The sequence below is a fragment of the Chelmon rostratus genome, chromosome 20 (genome assembly GCF_017976325.1).
Source record: "Chelmon rostratus isolate fCheRos1 chromosome 20, fCheRos1.pri, whole genome shotgun sequence".
Lineage (NCBI taxonomy): Eukaryota > Metazoa > Chordata > Actinopteri > Chaetodontiformes > Chaetodontidae > Chelmon > Chelmon rostratus.
Window position 1 is genome coordinate 2,875,257 of NC_055677.1, and position 22,734 is coordinate 2,897,990.

A 22,734-nucleotide genomic window follows, 5' to 3' on the forward strand; every position below is an offset into this window, starting at 1 on the left:
TCGGTGTATTTTTTTTAACAGCCTAGTTTTAAATAGGCGCTAAACTGTTTTCACTGAATCAGCACTCTGACAGTTGTGAAACTAACCGTGGTGTAATCCGACATTGAAGAAGTCAGTGAAAACAGTGACTGAGGAATTTGTCATATATTACATTCATAAATGGGTGGTCACTAGTATTTCTACATGGAAAGTTATTGTGTAACAGTACAAGAAAAGGCAGTTAAACTGTGACTTGCAGTCATTTCAACAACATTGTTTATACACACAAACAGGTGGGCTGTTTGAATACAATTATTAAAACATGTCGAAGTGAATAAAAGAGAACAGGACCACATAAATATGACATTTTAGATGTCCATAGTTTTGATTCTTTCAAATGTTTTATGTTCATTATAGATACATATATAAAATATTTTCAATGTCTTTATTTTCCATAAAAAGTACATCTCTTTATACATTTGTTAAAAATGTATTTCTGTGTCAGTGTCACAAATGGGGCTGGAACTGATACTTGTTTTCATTATCAACCTGCTGCTGATCTGCTGATTTTCTTTATGATTAATCAATTAATCATTTGGTCAATAAATTGTTAGAAATTAGCAAAAATCATAATCACAATTACCTAAAGTGGTGTCATGAAATCACTAGTTTTGTCTGACCAACACTACAAAACCCAGAAGTGTTCAGTTTACTGTTACATTAGACAAAGAAAAGCAGTGAACAGATCAGAAGTTAAAACGAACACAAAAAAATCATTTACTCGATTAATAATTTGTCAAAATCACCATAGACACTAACACGTTACCTTAATGTAAAGTCTCCACGTCTGACTCCATGCGTTCCATTAAGGCACATTTTTTGAACAATTATTTCTGCACATTGCACGTATAACTTATTTATATTTTTTATTGTTGAACATTTGCACATTCCTTCCATCCTCTTCATTTTAAACACTGCTAAACACTTTTAGACATATGAAACATACATTTTTTTACATTTTTCATCACTTGTTTTTCCTTTTCATTTGTGTTACTGTGTTATTGTAGTACACCAAACTACCATTGCAAATTTCTTCGAAGTGAAAATCTACTTGTTGATGAACCTGATTCTGAAATAGTCGCTAGTTATTTTTCTGTTGATTTACTAATCCTTCCAACTCTAATAACAAAAAGCAGGGGATATAGACTTATTAGTACTATATTATTTTGAAAGTTGGTCGTTGCTTTTATCGCAGACTTTGTGTGTAAAGATCTAATGTTAAATCCACCGTGGTTCCACCGTGGATGTGCTCTCCATTGTTTTTGAAATTAACCGCGTTACGTCGTTCTCGCGAGATCTGAGCAACAGCGCCCCCTTGTTTGTGTGTGGAAAAACGACGGGAGGTATGAGGAATACTCCGCGGCTAACGATAGCAAGGTGCACAAATAGGGATTTAATTCACTTTCAGTCTTCACAGACCCTCTAGAGCGCTACAGAAAGCTGCAAGAGGACACAATTTCGCCTAAACCCTCGGTTTTCCTGCTACATTCCCACCGAGGAGAGAACGAGAGTCCCGCTAATCCCGAGAAGAGGGAAGCGGCCTGCTTTTGTAGCCGACTTCCCGGTGCAGCTCAGGCGGCTAGCACTGTCACCAGAGCCCGGTGCTTCCGCAGGTTTATTTTTCTTTATAGCAACAGTAGCGTCGGAGCTTCGGGAAAAAAATTGTTTTAATAACCACAGCCTGCCCTCCACCCATTCCCCTTCCTATCGACGTGCAGCTGTCGGCGTTTCTCTCCAAAGAGGAGCTTTTCGAGCCGGGGCGGCCTGTTTTGTTTTCGAGCCGCCTTGAATCTCCGCGAACAATAACACAACCATAACGAGCCTGCTGGGGCTGCACTGCCGAGCGAAATAGGAGCCACGGAAGCCTCGGCGTGAGATAATAAATGCATTGTGTGATACCAGCTCTGGTATGGACGTGAAAACCCGGGACGAGCATGCATGTGGGCTGACGTTATGGATTTATCGTGGGAAACCACTGCAAACCGGAGCACTTTGTCGAGAAAGCTTCTGTTTGAATTCCGGAGCTGCTGCTGCTAGCTAACCAGCTGAAAGTAACGTTAAAAGGCCACGGACGGAGGAAAGAGCGCCACACGGTGCTTTGTCTAATCATAACTCAAGGATTGTATGGAAACAAACCGAACAGACTTGGATGAACTGACGTTTGTATGCATGCTCGGCCTCCTTGTAAATGCACTAATAATCTTTCCGAGCAAAAGCAGCGGCACCGTTCGAGCTGGGACTTCACATTGAGGATGGATTGGATGTGACTTGGGATGAGTAGCCTCGATTGCTCCCTGCGCAGACTGCTTTACATGTGGGATTTACCGACGGGGAACTGAAGCCGTTATATCCATCTATGCTCTCTTCAAAGCCACCAGACTCCTTTGACAAAAACAGAAATTTTACCTCGCATAACACGGGAGTTGCAGGTGCGCCGCTGCCTCCATCGGTTAGTTTGTGTGTGTTATTGTGTGACATTGGTGTTTTAACATATTAATACATCTTATCGGACCGGAGCCCCGGGACAGGCAGCTGAGATGAACCCGGTGAATGCGACCTCTCTCTACGTGTCCGCGAGCCGTTCGGTGCTGCAGTGCGACCCCCGAGACCCCCGGGCCCTCGCGGAGCTCTGCAAGCTGCTGCCGTTTTTCCGCCAGTCCCTGTCCTGCTTGGTCTGCGGTAAGTGTGTGGATTTCATTTTTATTTGAATGGGTTGATATATCTGTGTGAAGGGGGGTGTATTGGATGGTGTTTTAGGTAAGGTGCGTTGTTGTCAGCTATGCTCGCAATGGGAGCGAACCTTTAAAAAAAAGAAAAAAATGCTGCTTTCAAGCACAGTCGGAAATATCTGAACTGGGACTGGTAATGACCAATGGCCCCAAGTAATAAGCAGTGGTGGGAAGCAAATATGTGCATTTACTGAATTGCTGTACTTGAGGTACCTTTATTTGACTTGAATAATTGCAATTCAACCAACTTTATACTTTATGCAAGTCCACTACCTTAATATGGTTGTTATTGCTGCTAGTTACTTTGTGAGTTAACCATTGCAAAACATGATGGTTTGTAAAATGATAAGTATGACAATATTACAAAGTCATATGTTGTACTTTTTTATATAAAGCTAAAAAGTTCTTCACTTAGTAAACACATTTCAGCACTGTTAAATACGATCTGGCAAATAAAATGACAGCGAATGCAGTGGAATAAAGCTGAGAGACATATATAATAAAAATTGGGAAATTCAGAAATTATACATAGAGCTGTAAAAAATAATACTTTGGGGTGACGTTGAACTTTTTTGACAAATATGATGTTAAGGAGCAATTGATCCAACAGCCTAATAATATTACAGCTTACATCATACACAAGGAATGTTGTATAAATTTAATTATGATTTCCTCGGAAATCTGCTGTAGCATTAAAATTCTGACTAAATGTAATGCATCACTCATAATAATCAAATGGCATATAGATAAGAGTATCCTGAAATGGGCCATTGTGAATGAGTTCTTTTACTTTAGATACTCATGTGCATATTGCTGTGAATACTTATCCGTTTTTACTTAAATTAAAGATCCCGATACTTCTTCCACCACTGTTGATCAGCAGTGTTTACTCTTAAAAATGAGAAAAGATGTGAATGTATGGGGATAATGTCAGCTGCCTTGTAACAAGTCTTTGTGAATTTCTTGTGCCTTCCTGTTTTTGTTGATCTATGAATTTCTGAGGTTAGTCGTTAAGAGAATAAAGGTTTGGACAGTTGGAGTTAAGTGGACTATATGAAATCTGATGCGCAGTGAACGCATCATAGTTCACAGCTACACCCATCGTGACACACCCCCCTCTGTGTGCTGTTTGGCAGCATCGGGGCGTTTCTCTGTTTATCATGTTGAATAACAGTCCTTCCATACACTGGATATTATGCATCTAATCACTTTGTCACCCTCTTCATCCCAGCATACATAGCAGTAAAATGTACGTACAAAAATAAAAGAAGTGAAGGAAAAGAGGGAACACTTAAAGGTGTTTGTACAGAACTTCAAATATCAGTGGCTTTTACTGGACAAGATAAAACAGACTGTAATTCAGCAAGAGAGTGTTTCTGTGGTTAGTCTGCTTGTGTTGGGATATAAATAAACATGTTTGATTTATTTTGGTGGTATATTTAATGCACAGGTTTTACTGCTCATACATAATGCATTAACTCCCCCTTAGCCATAGTGAGTGGATGTACGGTTCCCTGTGAAGGGAATGTCTCCAGAGCAGAAGGAGATGTTTGTGTTACTGTGATTGCACAAGTATTGAAAAGAAGAGCAGCTTCCTTACACTCAGATATTGATTGCTCTTCCGCCTCCACTGTATAAATAATAGATCGGTGTGAGAACAGTCCATACATTGCGTTAAATATAGACTTTCTGCAGTGTAAGTGGGATTTATCACACATGCAGCGCAGAGTGTGTAAGGTCGGTTGTTTCCCATGAATGCACCTTCATCCTTTTTTCCTGTCTGCAGCTGCACTGCCTAGCGACCAGCGTTGCTAAGGAAGCCCCTCTCAAAGAGCGGTTGTCTTCCAGTCTGGCAAGTTGCCAGGCATCACTCAGGTTTACAAATGTATATCAGTTGAGGAAGCTATCGAAACACAGCAAATAAGGAAGCGATCGTTTGTAAACCCAAATTTTCTTAACACACTTACCACTGACAACTGGCACGATCGTGGGTTTGCTTGGATACTTATGTGGCATATCTGTTTTATATATTTGTTATTTGTCCTCTTGTTAGGTAACCTGCTGCAGGACCCCATCGCTCCCACCGACTCATCATGTCAGCACTACGTCTGTCGAGGCTGTAAAGGTCAGAGGATGCAGCTGAAGCCGTCCTGTAGTTGGTGTAAGGACTATTCCCGCTTTGAGGAAAACAGACAGCTCTCCCTGCTTGTCCACTGTTACAGGAAGCTCTGTCTCTACATCACCCAGTCGCCGCTCGCCCCACACATAGCCAGTGCCGCCAGCGACTCACCGGACCTCCAGGCTATCCTCAACGAGGGCCTGACGTTGGCTGAGAGCGAGCCAGAGGCGGAGGACATTTCTGATACAGTCGGCCTGTCGCAGACGGCCTCCACCTCTGAGTTGGTCCAGCTTGACGAAGCGCCACCTACGAAGGAGCCCAAGTTGGAGGAGCCGAGTCCCATCAGTGTAAACGGGCTGCATGATTGTAACGGCTTGGTCAGTTCGGACACTCTGCAACCCATCACCATAGAAACAGGTGGAGGTGTTGCAAAGCAAGAGGGCTTTTCGGAGGAGATCCCGGTGTGCGTGAGTGTCACAGGGACCGGGGAGGCAGGGCTTTGTGATATCAGCACTTTCGGGGATGACCTGAAACATGGCGGGGGGCCGTTGTTGTTGAGTGTTGAGGAGGTGCTCAGGACTCTGGAGACGGACACTGACCCCGAACCCACCCCTGAGCCGAACCCCCAGCCGGACTGCACCTCCTCTGTACATCAGTCCAGCCTCAACGGGCCTCACTGCCCATCTGGCCCTGATTCTTCTCGCCTCATCCCCTCCCTCCCCCCAGAAAACAGCCCTCGCCCCCTCCAGCCTCACCCGCAGCCCTCACTGCAGCCTCCCCCTCAACCCTCTACAGTCATCCCACATGTTCCCCCTCGGTACCACCGCAAGCGGTCCCGCTCAGAAAGTGACAGTGAGAAGTTGCAGCCCCTCCCCATATCCAGCCTCTTACGAGGGCCTCCGCTCTGTGCCAACAGTTCCCCCCATCACCCTAACCCTGGTGCCACTACTAAACAGGAGCCTAAGTTCCCTGCAGCCGCGCCCCATCCACACCTGGCTCCAGTGCCTAACGGTGGTCCCCCCAAGGTGGGCAAGACTGTGCTCGTCTCCAATAAGGCACTGAAAAAGACTGTGGAACACCATGGGGGCCCCAAGAAGGCTTACACCAAGGCCAGGCAAGGGGCCCCTAAGCCCCGTGCACAACCCCGTGACAGAGTACCTCCGCACCCCCATGCGCACCCCCTGACACACCCACCTAGCCCCTCGAAGCCACTGTATAAGAAGCCCGTAGAGAAGAAGGGCTGCAAGTGTGGCCGAGCCACACAGAACCCCTCAGTGTTGACCTGTAGGGGGCAGCGCTGCCCCTGTTACTCCAACCGCAAGGTGAGAACAGTGCTGACGGTGTTCCCAGCATCTTTGATTACAACACAATCCCCCCACACCCCCACCCATAGTCTGCTGTGTCACTCAGTGTTGTTGCTGGTGCTGCTGCCAACGCCAGAGTGGCTAATGTTTGGATATATATCTCAATGACTCAGAGCGTATATACTAATAAACTGAATTTCCACTGAGGGCCTCATTACATTTAACTGATTGCTTGTGTTTGTTTACACGCACTCTAGTTTTATGGGTAATTTGTTTCTCTGGGAGTCATGCACGGAGTTGAAATATTGTTGACGCAGTCATTAAGAGCGTTAGCGATTATGAAAGTTCGACTTCTATAGTGGCTTCCAAACTTGTTTTTATACACCTTTCATAGTGATTTTCGTTTTATGACACCGTCTCACACGAACAGCCACAAACATCTGCTATAACAAATCAAATAGAACTAAGAAAACTAACATAACATTTCTTAACTAACAGCAGAATTAAGATGTATTGGCCTGTTAATTATTCAGAAGTCAAGAATTTTTATTGACTGATTTGAGCTAAACTATGTTGATTTGCAGTTTTGTGGATAAATACGTTACTCAAACACAGGTGTGCAGTTGGTTAAAAGTATTTTTCATGGAAATGTCACCTCGTTTCCTACATGGTGAGATGTTATTGGTGTCATTGCTCACCAAGCTGCAGTGGTATCCCCTTCGGGAACCACTGCTCTATAGCATAGTTGATAATTAATGGTGGAATTGTTCCTTTCTGCTTTGCAACAATGATAAATGTATTTTATTCGCATTGTAAAATTTGAAGGCTTTGTTAACTGTTAGCATTAGCAGTGGCAGTAGCAGCAGTATTGGTGTCATATCTGAAAAGTTTAGCGATGGAGTCAGATTTGTGTCTTGGTCAAACACACTTAAAGCTTTGAACATTTTTACCTTTCTTTAGACAAAATGATCTTAACTCAAGGCTCACTGACTGGCTTGTTCTGGAGCTTTCGACCATATGACACAGTCCACATCAGCAGATGCAGTTTGCTAATTCTAAATGGGACTGTAGACGTTCAAATTTAACATCAATCTGAGCACCTCCTGGACTTCTGTTCTACTTTGGCTTAAAGTCAGTTGACAGTTCATTCTCTGTTTAACCTTTCTGTAATGGTGCACTCTTTGGCTGATCTGTTGTGTTGCTGTCATGATTTATTGGATCCTGTTGTTATTAATTTTGTGTGTTTTTCTCAGGCGTGTCAGGACTGTATCTGCCGCGGCTGCCAGAACTCCTACATGGCCAACGGAGAGAAGAAGCTGGAGGCCTTCGCCGTGCCAGAGAAAGCTCTGGAACAGACTCGTCTCACGCTGGGCATCAACCTCACCAGTATCGCTGCGGCGGCCCTCCGTAGCCCGGCCACCAGCTCCCCCGGCAACACCCTTCTCAACGTCACCACAGCAACAGGGGCCCCCGTCACGGCCACCTTCTTGTCGGGCGCGGGACACGACAACAGGGGCTTTGACGATTCACTGGAGATGCGGTTTGACTGCTGAGGTCCCGCCCCTCCTCCGGTCAGTCGTTACGCACATTCCCCGCCCCGCCAGCTGGGCGGTATCCATCCGGGCGTGCCATGGACCTGCGGCGGCGGAGCCAGAACAAGGCAGCTACAGTGACAGGCGATAGCGAGGGTCACTGAGGAGACGCCCTCCACCCATCGCCCGAAACTGCACCATGCTTGTGGTCTTGCATTCAGAGGCAGTGTGAAAGAGAAGAAGGAAAAGAAAGAGGAGATGTAGCGTTACTGTATGTGCAGAGATTTCATTTCAGTGGGGATAGTTTCTTTTTTTTGTTCTCTACTATGGGTAATGTGTAGAGCATGTTGTGTAGCTAAGTTGGGAGTGTTGACTATGGTCACACACCTGTCTGTCTGTCTGTGTGTGTGTGTGCGCGTGCATGTGAGTGTGTATGTATGAGGGAAGGGGTTTGGTTTGGAGATGAACCTTATTAGCAGGAACAGAGACGACATCATCATCAGAGACTGGTGTAATTTATATAAAAGAAAGAAGTTTTTGTACATGGACTCATCAGTTTTCATTTATGAAGACATTTTATGATATTTTTTGTAAGTTACATTAAAAAAGAAACCAATGGAAGCTGGTGCAGGGGCAGAGCTGCATTCAACCAGAATATTTTCACACAGGTCAAAGTTAGATTGTATTTTGTAAACTCTGTCAAACAGCTAGAATTAGAGCATGGAACTGAGTGGATGACTATCAAAGACCCCTGAAGAAACGCAACCGTGAGTTCAAAGCATTTACAATAATGCAGTTTTTTGATATCTTCTGCTGCAAGAACCAGGATGTGAATTTAACACCACCAGCCAAATGTACGGTTCTGTTCTTCCTGTTGAATGTTTTTACTGTGTGAGCCCCTGTCAGACGCCCAAACATTGTTCTAACATGTTGTCGTGTACTAAAAAAACATTTAAAACTGAACAAATTGTGGAGTCAGTCAACCGCTGTGGCTGGTGGAGTGTAAAACTCCTATCCCTGGTTTGCCGTTCGATCGGCCGAGGATGCGAGTCAACCTGTCGGATCATCTGCGTGTTCTCGTGTGAAGCACTTTGCTCACTTTTTCTCACTGTCCACGCTCAGCCTAAAACCCCAAACGTTTTTCTTCTCTTCTCACTTGTGTTAAAAACTCTGGTTGATTGCAGGCCCCGCACACAAGTATTCACAAGTTTTTGGGTTCTGGAAGCTACACACATGCTGCTAAATACCACAAAGGACTCAAGAAGGAGAACACACCTGTTTTCCTCGTCTTCTGTTTTTTGTGTTTTGTCGTTCATAAGTTGCGTTAACAACATTTGCAGTATTTATTGGACGTCTCCTCACATAGGTTGCGTGTTGGGCATCAGTTCGCTCTGACAAGTCTGTCGACCCAGTCTGGACTTCTGTCTCAGTTAAGTTGCTGTCTCCTTCTTAGTGTTAGTTTTCTGGTGTCTCCAAACGGTTTTTGTTCTCCCTCGGGGCATTTAAATACCTGTAATATAACTGTAACATATTTCCACAAAAAGAAAGAAAATCAAAACTTACAAAGTCTTGTGTAATTATTTGTGTCCCTCTGGCTCTACCCTGAATCTTCGTCTTTCTCCTGCAAAGCGTCGGGTTGGTTGTTCCTGCAGTGCTGAAGTTAAACACTAGAGGGCAGCATGGATCTTCACTTTGCTGTGTTTAATGAGCTCCAGTGGGACAGACCAACCATGTGAATGTCTCATAATGTACAACAAACTCCGTTATGAGAACTAATCACAGCCCTTCTTCAGTTCTACAGGTTGCTTCTATTCTGTTTATCTGCCCTTTTGGCTTCTTGCTGCTACACTTTTTTATTTTCAACGACTTACATGAAATGAAATGACTCAACTGTGCCAAAATAATCAGCAGTACATCCGCAATTACTTGCACAAACTAGAGTTGTAATTTAATTTAAAGTCAAAGCTTGGCAGAGCCAGAATGAAATGATTTAGATCAGATGAGAGACTGATCCGTATCATTTTGTTTTAATTTTGAATAAGCCGGGCAGTTACAGACAGGACTCCCGCTGCTTTAATCAGATTTTATCAAACTTAGAATCGCGTCGCAGTTCTTCTCCAGAGCGCCGTGCTTTACTCACCAAACATTTTCAGTTATCTTACCTGAGGTTATTTCTGCTTTGCTTTTCTGCAGTCCGTGTATGTTGTGTGCATTTTAGATCGCCATCAATACCAAATACAATAAATGTGGCCATCTTTTAGACAGTTTCTACAGAAAAACAACATTACAACTAGTCCATACAGAAATGAGCAAGAGAAATATGAACGATCATAGTGTAAGTATAAAACATGCACTAAAAAAACTTCTCACAGGACAGCCACGCTACGAACATATGACGATTTTATAGATTATGGCCTGCCTCAGCCTCAGATGGCCTGATGAACACAAGACACTTTTGGTGCGCACGATGCTTTAACCACCAGACGTCTTAAGTTCCTTTTACAGCATCTTTATTTCACATATTTACACACAGAAACTCCTTGTTATTTACATTCACATTTAGTTTCGGTCAATCTGGTAAACGATTCAAATTTTGTTCAATTGTTGACGAGCTGATTTGTGTACAGGTGTGTGCTTTCTGATGCCTTCCAGGTGTCCGAGGTCCAGAAGACCGACCGCAGGTGGATGCTTCCAGTTACTGTTCCAGGTACTGTTTGCATTTACATCAGTGTCTCAGGATGCTGTCAACATCCACCTCACCATCAGTCAACTCAAAACTACTGATTTGTGTCAGTACATTCATATCAAGGAGCACAAACAAGGCCTTTAAATCACCACTACTCATTTTACATCGTCTTTGGTCCCGGAGTGTAAAATACATACAAAACAAATCTGATCTGTGTGGATACCAGCACAAACATTCTGTAAAGGAAATCTATACATTCATATCGAAAAAAACGAAATAAAGGAGAAAAAAGGCAAAGTTAACGTGATATTTACATAAGTGCTACAGTGAACGCTGCATTCATGTCATATTGGAAAAAACAAAGTTTGGCTGCTAAAACGGGATGAGTCAGGGAACTTAACTGAGCTTGGGGGTTAAATCTTGACTGGAAATATTAGCATTACATTAATATTAGCTTTCAGCCACATCTCATGGACTTCAGCAGCCAATCAGTTGTCATCACATGACATGCATGACAAACTGGTAACAGACTGTATAAAACATGGACGTGGCTCTGGCTGCCTCCATCTGGCCAGTGGCTGACTGCCAAACTCCTGACTGACTCAAAAATGAGCAAGGAGGTGGAGTGTGGGTGGAGCTGAGCTAGCTGTCACTCAAAGCAGCCATACCCATAATTATGCATAACTTTAAGCCTCAATAGAATTTAAAGAGCTGAGTTCTATATTATTAGCTTTAGAGACCAAAACCAGGCTGTGAACATGCTTATTTCTGCTGTAAAGATGGGTATTTTAACATGAAGGTCTATGGGGATTGACTTGCTGTTGGAACCAGCCTCAAGTGGCCGTTTGAGGAACTGCAGCCTCCCCTCCAAGTGGTTTGTCCCACAAGAAATCTAGTAAGCGAACCTTAAGTGAAGAATTTTTTTTGTCAAGCTACCATTTCCTAAATCAAGTATGACCCTTCGAGCTTTGTTATATTCCCTGACTCATCCAGCTTTCCTCAAGGCGAATATAACTTATAATTTTGGTTTGTGTGTCCTTGAGCATCAGTGGATTTGCAGCAGTGATCGCCACAATCACATGGGAGACAGATGAGCTCCAGAAAAATAATCCCATATTTCTGATGTTTGCATGCATGTGAATGATTATTTTCCAGAGTCTGTCTGTCACAGCTGCAGTTAATCCAACATGACACGAATGCCCAAGAATACCAACCATTAGGGAGCATTTAATGCACCATTTGGAGAACGGTTATAATGGTCGAGCCAACGTACTGGAAGACCGACAGCGGCGAGAGGCTGCGGTGCTGCTGCCAGCAGAGACACAGCACTGAGTCTGATTATTACGCAGCAATGTTTTAAAATTTGGACATGTTGGACATCTGACTGAGGCACGATGAAGAGCAGAGGACAGTCCACGGAGCGCTCCACAACCAGAAAATTAAAAAACAAATTAAAGCACAATATTTACATCTTAACACAAACACAAATCCAGAGTCTCAGCAAACATTTATGCAGGTGGAGTCAAATAATCGCGTGTTCATACAAACAGTCCTTAAAGGCAGACGTCAGTTTTTCAGTAAAGAATGAATCATCAAGCGTTTGCTATAAAATTAATGAAATAGACTAGTCTAAACTAGAATAAATAGAATAGTCTAAACTGCGACAGCATTACTTTCCTATAGGTGGCGCAGGTGAGCATGCGTATATGTCTTATATCTTTTAATGTCCAAACAGCCCCCCCTTGTGGACAATCATAAAATAGTTAACTGTTTGGAAACCGGAGACCGCATTGACCTGAACATGATAGTTCACACAAGGGCTCGAGGTTGTAGCATTAAATTTGTGTTTTTTTGCACACGACTGCTTTTTGGATCTTATGTGAAAAAAGCTAAAAAAGTGAGAAATAGAGTAAACCAGTTATTAGTCGGGGGTCAGAGGGAAATGTTTAGAACTGCACAAACAAATAAAGAGGGTACAAACAGGCCAATCACATCTGACTGCAGCCTCAGAGTGCAGACTGTCACCTGACACCTGACGCCTTGCTCATTAACAGCATGTCATGTTTCACCTGAAGCTTCCTCTCAGCTCTTTAACGCTAATTAGGGAACTTAAATCAGAGAATCTGCTGCTCTGAAGTTCACCTTAAAAAAAAAATACACTTCTGCCTCGAAGAGATGTTTGTACAACGGAAACCGCGATCTCTGCGAAGTCCAAGCCACACAAACTTCAACACACTCAAATCCAAACATCTGATTAGCTCACATACACACACACACGCACACGCACACGCACACACACACACACACACACACACACAGCCTTGAATCTCCACCCATGAAACCAGTGCTGTCAAATTCTTTTGGTTTGTGATCCTGAAAACAGAAAGACAGGCTCGTCCTGCAGTTTTTCAGTTTCTGGGTTCATTAATCGGAGAGGCGTCTCTGGGCTTCAACGCTCTGATGTTTAACCACACTGATTCATCCATCGCAAACACGAAAAACAGGCCGGTGTCTGTCCATCTGGTTCGTGTCCTCAGATCAGCCTGCGACCCAGAGTCCTGATCGCCTAGCTGATGAGAAACGCCCCAAAGAAGCTGCTTTTCTCGTCCATGTCCACGGCAGAGGCGTTGGTCACAGTGACAAACAGGCGGTCGCCGCTGCTGAGCGGGAACAGCCCCCCCTGGTGGGCGGAGTGCAGAGAAAACTGGGAGCCCCGAGACCAGCAAGAGGTTCGGCTCGTCTTCATCAGCAGGATGGGGACCGGGTAGGAGCTCACCTGGCGGGAGAAGGAGGAGGTGAGTGAGGGGTCGCCGAGGTGTGATGCATGCTGGATAGAATGAGGCGTTCATGCTGAGTTTGTGGGTCGGAATTCACAGCTATCAGGTCGTAATGATACCAGCTAAGATCGGCCTTTGATCAGCTGCTGCTGGATCACTAGTCGCCATCATTTATTCTCAAAACTATGACGATATCTGATCGTCTTCACTGAATTTTGATTTGATGAATGAAATCTCTTCAGAAACGCGTCACGCCAGTCCAAGAATTCACCGCCTGCTTGATACATGAACGCCTCTCTCCGTCCTTCTTAGTTATGACCCCAGTTCAGGAAAAAAACAGACTGCGTGTGCTCTTTGAGTCCTGATCTGGAAAAATTAGCTGAAACCGTCACATTTTATTTGCCCTTGAAAATCACTTTTCTAATCCAGCGGCTCACGCTCGGTCAGTGATATCCATCTTTGCTGCAGACACTAATTTCTCCTCAGGGAGCCAATAAAGGCCGATCAGATCTAATCTGATCTGATTGGCCGACGAGAAGGCCATAATTTAACTTCCCAGATTTGTTTAGACATTTATCGCGAAGACAACGGTTTGGTGGATCTGAGGGCACCCGAGACCTCAGCCCGAGGACAGTGTTCGTCAACATGTGGCCGATTTGAGCAGTTTTACAAATCATCGTGTTCGCTTTGTGAAAACATCACTTTGTTGTTCGACTCAAGTAAATTCCTTGAGGGGAAACATCTGTGATCCAAATGCAAAGAAGATCCAAAGCTCAGACTCTTGACTTGTGAGTCCACCAGAAAACATCTCCAATCAAATTCCTTCTTTTTTATGCTCAAAAAATTACTGAATTGACCTCAATCGATATTTTAACTTCCTCCTTCAAACTTGATGACATTATTAGGACATTTTATATATGCATTTTTCATGCTAAATCTAAACTTTTATCAAAGGACACAAGCCTCCAGATGCTCTGAATCTTTAATAGATCTTTATCTGATAAAGCAGAGAGCAGTCGTTATTGGACGTCTGTCATGTTGTGATGCATCTCATATTCACTGTCTGGATTCACGTTAGTCAGAAGATTTAATGAGTCAGACTCACAGGAGACCACCGTCCTACGTTCAGGTGTTCAGTGCAACAAAAAAACTACAGGATTCAAATGAAATGAACTCGTGTCCCTGCAGGAAAGACGCAAACTATGAAAACACGTCGTCCCTGGTTCAGTCCACTCCTCGGCTGTCTGGTGCCAAATAAAGACACAACGTGGTGGAGGACAGTGCTAAACAAGCAGTGATCTGAGTAAATTAAAGCCATTTTCTGTGAACTTGCAGAGAAACCATGCAGCTTAATTATTTACTCATCAGTGCCGAATGTGACTGAGTTAACATATAAGTACTGTACTCATGTACAAATTTGTACTTTTACTCCACCACATTTATCTGACAGCTGTGACACACAATGTGAAGAGTTTATAATATATGACGTTTGTTTTAAATCAAACTCTGAATACCTGATTAATCAATTAATCACTAGAAAATTATTGCATTTTAAGAACCGTTTGTCATCTTTCATTTGATTTATGATTTGCTGCTTTTCCTCTGAATGATCTGAATGTGTTTGTAATAATGTGGAGCTTTGGACTAAACAAACACTGTGAAGGCTCACTTTGGGCTCATCGTCACCACATTTATCACTATTTTCACAATGTTTCCAAACCAAACGATCGATCGATTAACGGAGGAAATAATCAGCAGATTGATCTAGAATGAAAAGAATCATTAGTTGCAGTCTGATACAAAATAGCTGAAAATCCTGCTTTGACCTGAACGACTGAGTCACAATAATCTGATGAGATCAGATAGAACAGCAGAACAGTCTCAGGGACGTTTTACTGCTTCACTTTACTTTAAGTACATTTTCCAGATTGTTCTTATATTTATATACATACTTTGCATTTTCAGGACTGGAATTAAAACGTTCACTGTCGTAAATGATTCGAACACTTCCTCCTCTTCTGATTAAAATAACTTAACAGATGTGAGTGAAAACATCCATGAGATGAAATCCAGGTGAAGCGAAATGAACAACAGAACGGAGCGACGAGGTGTAAAACACGACGGCGACCCTCACCTTTTTATAGACGTACTGCAGCAGGGGTCTCCCCCTGTCCTCCCCCTCCTCGCCGTCCTCGCCCTCCTCCTCCAGGGAGTGGGTGTGTCTGAAGTAGGTCTGGGCGTAGACGTAGTAGAGGCCGGGCTGCGGCACCACCAGCTCCCCGTCCACCAGCTGGACGTCCTGGAGGAAGGCCAGCCCCTTCTGCCCCTCCCACCACGAAATCTTCTGGCCCTGAACCCGGCGGCCGGCGGAGGCTGGAGCTGCGGGACGCAAACGTTCAGAATGAAATCACATACAGTGATCGTGACGATTCTGACTCTGTACCATCAGTAATGTGCTCCCACAGTTCGAGTCACCATCTATCAGAAAATGTACTTTTAAAGCCTCTCTTTGCCAGGATGCATCTTTCACTGCAGCTGCACTCAGCACCCCTGCATGTGGCCCAGGCCCCACCGGGCTGAACATTTACACTAGAGCTGACTGAAAAGAAGAGGAAATTACAAAACAAACCTTCACCAAAGTGAGCTGATGCCGGGAGCACCCCCTTTAATTCGACCCCTTTTACAACGAACACAAAGACGATGAAATATCTGCGAGTCTGGATCGTTGGAGAATATTCCTCACAGGTTTACCTCCTCAGCAGCTCTGTTACGCTCTGAGCTCCGAAGCCTAAAACCACACCTTTACTCCACCAGTGTTAGACGGAGCCTTTGAAATCTGGCTGCAGAGTGAGATCCCATCGTCTCAAGACCTCTATGTGGACAATCATTTTGCATCTTTTGAGCATCTGTTGAATAAATTTGATATCCGCAGGTCTCATCTTGATAGATATTTACAATCGTCCAATCCTCCAACATCTCTGTTAGAGCCCATTTTTAAGTTCAGGACAAACATGGAGCCGATTACAGGCAGGATTTACAACCTTCTCCCGCAACATTGTCTGACAACTTCGGATCGTCTTGAAAGCAAACGGGAAGAGGACTTAAATGAACAAATTCCAGATGCAGTTTGGCAGAAAATCGTCTGAAGGATTTACTCATCGGCCATTTGTCGACAGTACGCAGACTTCAGTGATCAAAGGTCAGACCGTCCACAATTGGACCCTACCTGTGATTGACGCAAGCGGGCTCCTGCAAGTCTATTACATGTGTTCCGGACACGTCCAAGACCATATAACGTTTGGCAGCCATCTTTGATGACTTCTCTAAAATATTAGAGGAGCCAGTAAATCCATCCCCTTTTATTGGTTTATTTGGTGTTGCACCACAGGACGTACATCTCAGGTATTATAAATGCCATATGCAGCCTTTTGCACTGCGTGAGCCGTTTCCTGTTCAGATGTACGGACCCTCTCCCCTCTAACTGAAGCTGGGGAAGATAAGATACGCTGTCCTGGGGTCAATCTGGCAACCTTTTTTTGGCTTTTGTAGGAAAAATGGAAGCAGAAGCCCATTATATGTAGAAACGTTAGTCTGTTTTTGTTGTATTTGTTTGTTTCTGTCAGGCTGTAACATGACTAGTTTTTACTTAGTGGTGCAGGTCTGGAGGGTGGGTGGGTGGACTGGGTGATACTTGACTTTAGACCGGATACAGGGCACAGTTTGTGTTTTGTGCACTGTAAAAACCTGCAGTAAGAAGCGTCAGGCCAAAATAAAACAGCTGAAGTTAAAATGCGGTCTGGTGCAGCCTGATTCAGATTACAAAGAGGGTTTTGGTCTGTGTGACACTTCAAACCAAAGCAAAAGCCTCTTTAGTCTCGTCAGACCACAAGAAGCAGAAGTTCCCGCCGATCATCACGTGGTTCGCTGGTTGGATACAGACACACTCACCTCCTCCCTCCCGATCCAGTTTGGGCACAAAGCTGCCAGTGACGTGGGCTGCGACTTTGGGGCGAGGTGAAGCCCTGTCCACCATCACAAGCGAGGGCAGCACCCGAGACACTTCATCTAACGAGGAAAGAAATAACGACAAGATATATTCCACATGCTAACAAGCTAACAGGTTTCTGAAGGAAAAGTCTTTCATCTGCACCAGTAAGAAGCTGCATGATGCTCCTGAACAGAACCAGCTCATATGATAAACACTCGTCTTCATCATGCAGAAGGTCGCTCAGAGTTAGTTTTCTCACCTCTGACTGCCGATGAAATCTGCTTCTGGTAGCGCTGAGACAGAGACTGCAGGGAGAACAGCAGAAAACAGTTATTGAAGAATGCATGAATGTGTCTTTAATGAATTATCGGAGACAGTAGCCTGATGAGGACACAGGATTGTGTTCTCAAAGGCGGCCTTGAGCCTTAAAGGATAACTTTTAAGGTTTGTAAAAAACCAAAGTTATCCTTTAAAAAAGACTAACAAAAAACAGATTCAAGCTAAAAAAACCAACAAAAAGCCGCCAAAACTTTAAGCTCAACGCTGATTTATAAATGCAGCAAACACATAAAACACTTCAATCTGCTGAGAAGCTCATCCCGCAGGTGAAGCCAGCAGCCTTTTGTCTGACTTTAACCCTGAAATTGTGCTGACATCAGGATCAGGAAGTCGCTCCGCGGAATAAAAAGGAGCCTTCATGTTCAGGCTGGTAACAGATCCTTCTCTGGTAATCGACCCCTCTCCCCCTTCCTCGTGTTTTACGTTCCTTTATCCAACAATTTGGCTCGAGAAGATGCGCCAGCTGCCAAACTGATGAAAACGATTTTAGCTGTAGTGGACTCTGGACGTGTTTATTTCAGAAGAGTTTGTTCCCAAAAACATAAAAGAAATTGGAAAAACATGGTAAAGAAAGGCATTCTGAAAGCATTAGCAAAGAGAGGAAAACATATAAGGGAATGTCTTCCATAATATTATACGTTCGTCACAATCAATAACTTGTGTAGGAGGAGACCGCGTCGCGGCGCTGCTGCATGTCCTCTCGCTGATGGAGGTTTCCAAAGTTAATGATTTCCACTTTAAAAATATCTTTACAGCCTCAGTAATAACTGAGAGGACGGTGAAAGAAAACCACTCATTTATGAGCTGAATTTACCTGCAGTCACTCAGCAGGAAGCACATTTTATGGGTAAAGGAGCCGTATAATGGGTCTCAGACTGTAATTTTCTCTTGAAGTTTGACTGAAAGCAAGATGCAAGACTTTGTTTTGAGGGGAGCTTCAAAGTAAGATCTGCAGGTTTCCTGTGGAATTTAAAGATCTGAGCCCCAAACGCAAGATGCTCAACCAAAAAAAGATCCAAATGTGGCCCGTTCCCGGTGGCACGCCAGAGGAGGCGCTCAGCGTTGGACACCGTTCAATTCAAAACACTGCACAGACTCCATTATCTTAACATAAAGCTAAAATCTATCTGGATGTTTCCGCCTTTCCGCAACGGCTGCCAGCCCTCAGAAGTTTGTTCACATGTGCTGAAGTTCAGCCCTAATGGTCGAGAGAGTTCGATGTGTTTCTGAAATCTTCATCTCTGATTTACAGCCAGGTCTGTTCCTCCTCATCTCTCATGATTCAGCAAAGATATTTGTGGTTTTTAAATGAATGAAATGTCTCAACAACTATCCAACGGATTGCCGTTAATTATGGCACACACACATTCATGTTCCCCTGAGGATGAACTGTCCTTTAGCTTTTCATCCAGCACCAACTTCTTGCCAAAATGTTCATTTGTACGATACAATAATTTACGGCCATAAACCTGCAAAACTAAAGGAATTCCCATCAGCCTCAGCTGCATTTTGTATTTAGTGCTAATTAGCAAATGTTAGAGTCTTTCATATGGTTTGGTTTATATTCAGTCTACCTCCCTCACTGCTCTCAAAAAAAAAACAAGAAAAAGACATAAAAATGTTGGAAATGTTCATTTAAATAAGCACAATTATCTGCAACAAAACAGGAACATTTAACTTTCCAAGTTTTTTAAAACAGCTTTAAACTTCTAGTCCCAAAGACTCAGTTATTTTAAAAGTGGTGCAGCCAGACTGACAACGAGTACATTTATCTGATTTTAATGAAGAAGTTTTGTTATTGTCAGTGTCGATCAAACAGTTTTACAACTCTGGAATTTTAGTTTCAAGCATTAATTTACTCAGTTAACTAACTATTAAGAACCAGTAATAAAACCTCAGTGAGAAGTTATAATGTCTTATTAAGGACAGAAGAGATGAAAATTAAATTAACAAGAGAAATACTCTCATATGAAGTCTGGTGAGGCTAAAACAAGCCTGTGCTGCCTCGATTTAAGAGGTTTCATCTTATTTAGAGAATAGACAAAACAAACAAAGCCGAGCAGCCACTGAATTCTTGTCATCTGAAGCAAACAGCTCAGTAAAATCTGACTTCTTACAGATATTTATTCGATCTGCGTCCCGAGTTAAAGGCACAGACCGATGCTCTGCTCAAACCGTCCAAGCGTTATGTTTCTGTTCTGAACTGAATTTAATCGAGCGGCCAAGTCAGAAAATACCCGGCTGGTGTTATTAAAGGGGGGGGGGGGGGGGGGGGGGGGGGGGCAGAGGAGGAGAATCAGGAAAAATAACAGCAAGTGTGTGTGTGTGTGTGTGTGAGTGAGAGAGAGAGAGAGCGAGCGAGCAGGGCAGGTGAAGGCATTCCTGTGCTGATTAAACCACGCAGGATCACATCACATCTCCAGCTATGAAGGAGCTCATTGTGCGTCCGCAGACAGTGATTTGGATCATTGCAGCATTTTTCTTCTGTTCGGCGCTCAGATCAGCAGCACGGGAAGCCCCTGATAATGTTACTAATAACAATAATGACCACGATTCCTTCGCTAAACTGGACTTGAAAGGACATTAAGTCAATTTGTTGCTCCTCACTTCTTTCAGTTTGAAAAGTAAAGCTGCCGTTTTTCTATTTTCGCCGTATTGTCAACAAATCCGGAGAGAAAGAGAAGAAAAGACTCAAACCAAGCAGCGTGTGCATAAATTCACATTTTCTCAGGCAGGAACATGAAGAAAACTCTTCTGTCAGAATGAAAAATGATCTTTCCACCGGGCAGTAAAGTGGATTTATAAGCACTTTTGTGTGATGCAACTCTATGATGGCACAGAGAAATGATACTGCAACTTCTTGCTCATGTTGTTGGACGCAGGATGTGTTTATCTTTATGTGCAAGAGTCTGAAATTAAAGGCCAGTTTTACCAATCATACTGCACGTGTGAAAAAGGGTTGGCAGCAGCAAAACTGAAATTCAAGCAAATGCTCACCAAGCTGGAACCAGAGAATTTTTGGTGCTTTTGCTTGAAAAATGAATGAAATATAGCTGCAGATGAATCTGCTAATGGATAAATCTACTAATTCTCTCAGCTCTAAATGTATTAAAACTCTTGACTCTAAACTTTACTGGACTCGTGGCTGAATACGTGTCACACTGGCAGAGCAGAAATGTCTCCAAAACAGCATTAAATGAAACAATATGTCTCGTTTTTTACTTTCACTCTGTGAGGAAACCTGCAGGTGTCTCGACTCAAATTCTAGAAAGTACGATAGCATAAAAATAACAGTAATAAAGCTGCTTTATCATTTGCTTCACCGGCCTTTGCAGCTGAAGTGTGGGGAGGTTAGTCGTGTCTCCAGTGGGTGGGGAGTTTCTGATCCAGAGCAGGCCAGAGAAAGAGCTTTGAAGGCCAGAAATCTCAGCAGCCGGCCAAATAATCATGAGTCATTAATGCTGATGGACAAATACTGATTGGTGAAGGTCATTTCGCGCTGGAGCGGTGACGTCCTGCTCGACGCAGCTCGGCTCTGAGGATTACAACCTTTCATACCTTCTCAATGAGCAGGTGAAGCTGCTGAGTGACCTGCCAGCACGGATCCCCCCGAACGGCCGTGATGCTCTGCAGGTCAGAGCCCGTCAGGCAGGAAACGCTGCTCCTGGCAAACGTCTCCTTCATCTGTGAAAAAGAAGAGACGAGCGCCCAACAATTACAACAAACTCCTCGTCAAACACACCTGAGGCTCCACCTGGCTTCGCTTCTGTTTGTCAGTAAGCTCTAAAACTGTAATATGAATGATCCAGATTAGCAGATTTGATAAAGGTTTGTAGTGTAGTTACAGAGCTCGCTTGTTGTGCTTTGTTGGGAGAATAATGAGGCCTAAACCAGCATTTACACTCAGGATCACCTACAGTATCACTGTGGCTGTCCTAAAGTTTCTCCTGAGTCATCATTTTTTCCTGGCATGTGTCCCTCTTCTTTTTCTTCATTTGTTAAGGTTTCATTTCCTCATATTCTGCTGCTCCCTCTCATCTGGGTTAATGATTCACTCCTGTAAACACAGTCTGAGAGCTGGACCGAATCCAGGTAACCAAAGGACTCTGGCTTCACCAAAACAAGCAGAGTGAGTCCAGCACACACACACACACAACCACGTACATGCAGCGCTCTAAAACCTCTTCCTAATAATCACAGCTCATCATAAAAATAGCCGCAGTCCACCTCTGCTCTTTACTTCCTTGTCCTGTTTTTGTGTTTGGAAATGCAGAGAAATTGAAGGCGTGTGTCACTGCACGGAGCTGCATTCTGCAAAGCACAACAGTTTGACTGTGAAAGTCGTATCTGTGGCCCGCGGTGCATTGTGCTAAAAGAAAAGGAATTAGACGCGTCCTGGATTATTTGTGCTGCAGAGCGCAGCGGCGGAACCAGCGCGCACAAAACGGCTGCGAAGTGTTTATCTGAGACCTGCCAACAATAAGTTCTGCACTAAAGTTTGTAGACAGCACAGTCTGTGTTCCAGGTCAACTGAAACTCTAGTTTTCTTATAGCTGCGTTCAAAAGCAGAAAACTTCGCGCCCACCTCGCGGTGCGCACTGCATGGCGATGCGTAAAAGCCTCCGCGCGCCTCCGGTTCGTCTGTCCGAACCTTTGCTTTTCCTTACCGAATTGAGAGCAGTGGTGAAGTGCAGCACGGTGATGGTGACGACCACAGTCTGCAGCAGAACCGCCAGCAGCAGGAGGACCCCCAGCTTCGGACCGGAGCCCGTCATAACGACAGACCCGCCGTCCGGTACCCGACCAGCGTCGTCCCGTCCTTCCCAGACTTCCAGAACAAGAACAATGGCAGAGAGCTGTGTCCTTAACTTCTACCCTCCCCGTCCCCTGCAAGCAGGAGGAGGAGGAGGAGGAGGCGGGGCCGGCCTGCAGAACAAGAGCTTTTTCCCCTCTATGAATTTCTCCTGCGGAGATTATTGTTTCATTTCTGCGCTGGACAAACACAGATAGCCTCAGAGTTTATTGTGAGCGTCCATATCTGTGCTGTAGATCTCTGCGCCGAGCTTTACTGTGAGAAACAACACATTTTCCTTCAGAATATGATCGGAGATAATGTTTTCAAGCATGCACCGAGCGACACAGCAGCTGAAGTTTGGCACGTACATGACTTTTATTATGTCTAAAGTCACCTAAAGTTTCAGTCACTTATATCAAACCTCAG

The 22,734-nt window shown here is 44.0% G+C and overlaps 2 protein-coding genes across 2 annotated transcripts; one reads left to right on the forward strand and one right to left on the reverse strand.

Moving 5' to 3' along the window:
• The first annotated feature begins 1,372 nt into the window (after positions 1–1,372).
• LOC121623854 (E3 ubiquitin-protein ligase MSL2-like) lies at positions 1,373–9,285 on the forward strand. The gene is made up of 4 exons (XM_041961340.1): positions 1,373–2,468; positions 2,557–2,718; positions 4,822–6,209; positions 7,445–9,285. Exons 1-4 carry the CDS (start codon positions 2,396–2,398, stop codon positions 7,742–7,744), a joined length of 1,923 nt encoding a protein of 640 aa, XP_041817274.1. The 5' UTR covers positions 1,373–2,395; the 3' UTR covers positions 7,745–9,285.
• A 936-nt stretch (positions 9,286–10,221) lies between these two features.
• tnfsf10 (TNF superfamily member 10) lies at positions 10,222–22,385 on the reverse strand. The gene is made up of 6 exons (XM_041961605.1): positions 22,181–22,385; positions 21,072–21,197; positions 17,434–17,479; positions 17,135–17,251; positions 15,321–15,565; positions 10,222–13,185 (listed from the first exon to the last, which is right to left on the reverse strand). The coding sequence occupies exons 1-6, from the start codon at positions 22,286–22,288 to the stop codon at positions 12,976–12,978; spliced, it is 852 nt and encodes a 283-aa protein (XP_041817539.1). The 5' UTR covers positions 22,289–22,385; the 3' UTR covers positions 10,222–12,975.
• Positions 22,386–22,734: the final 349 nt, after the last annotated feature.

Excerpts from the sequence above, each read along its gene's own strand:
- LOC121623854 (XM_041961340.1), top strand. The coding sequence starts at position 2,396 with ATGCTCTCTTCAAAGCCACCAGACTCCTTTGACAAAAACAGAAATTTT. Across the intron at positions 2,469-2,556 it reads GCATAACACGGGAGTTGCAG|CCCCGGGACAGGCAGCTGAG; the intron begins GTGCGCCGCTGC and ends ATCGGACCGGAG. Across the intron at positions 2,719-4,821 it reads CCTGTCCTGCTTGGTCTGCG|GTAACCTGCTGCAGGACCCC; the intron begins GTAAGTGTGTGG and ends TCCTCTTGTTAG.
- tnfsf10 (XM_041961605.1), bottom strand. The coding sequence starts at position 22,288 with ATGACGGGCTCCGGTCCGAAGCTGGGGGTCCTCCTGCTGCTGGCGGTT. Across the intron at positions 17,480-21,071 it reads TTCACCTGCTCATTGAGAAG|TCTCTGTCTCAGCGCTACCA; the intron begins GTATGAAAGGTT and ends TTCTCCCTGCAG. Across the intron at positions 13,186-15,320 it reads TGCAGTACGTCTATAAAAAG|GTGAGCTCCTACCCGGTCCC; the intron begins GTGAGGGTCGCC and ends TTCTCCCGCCAG.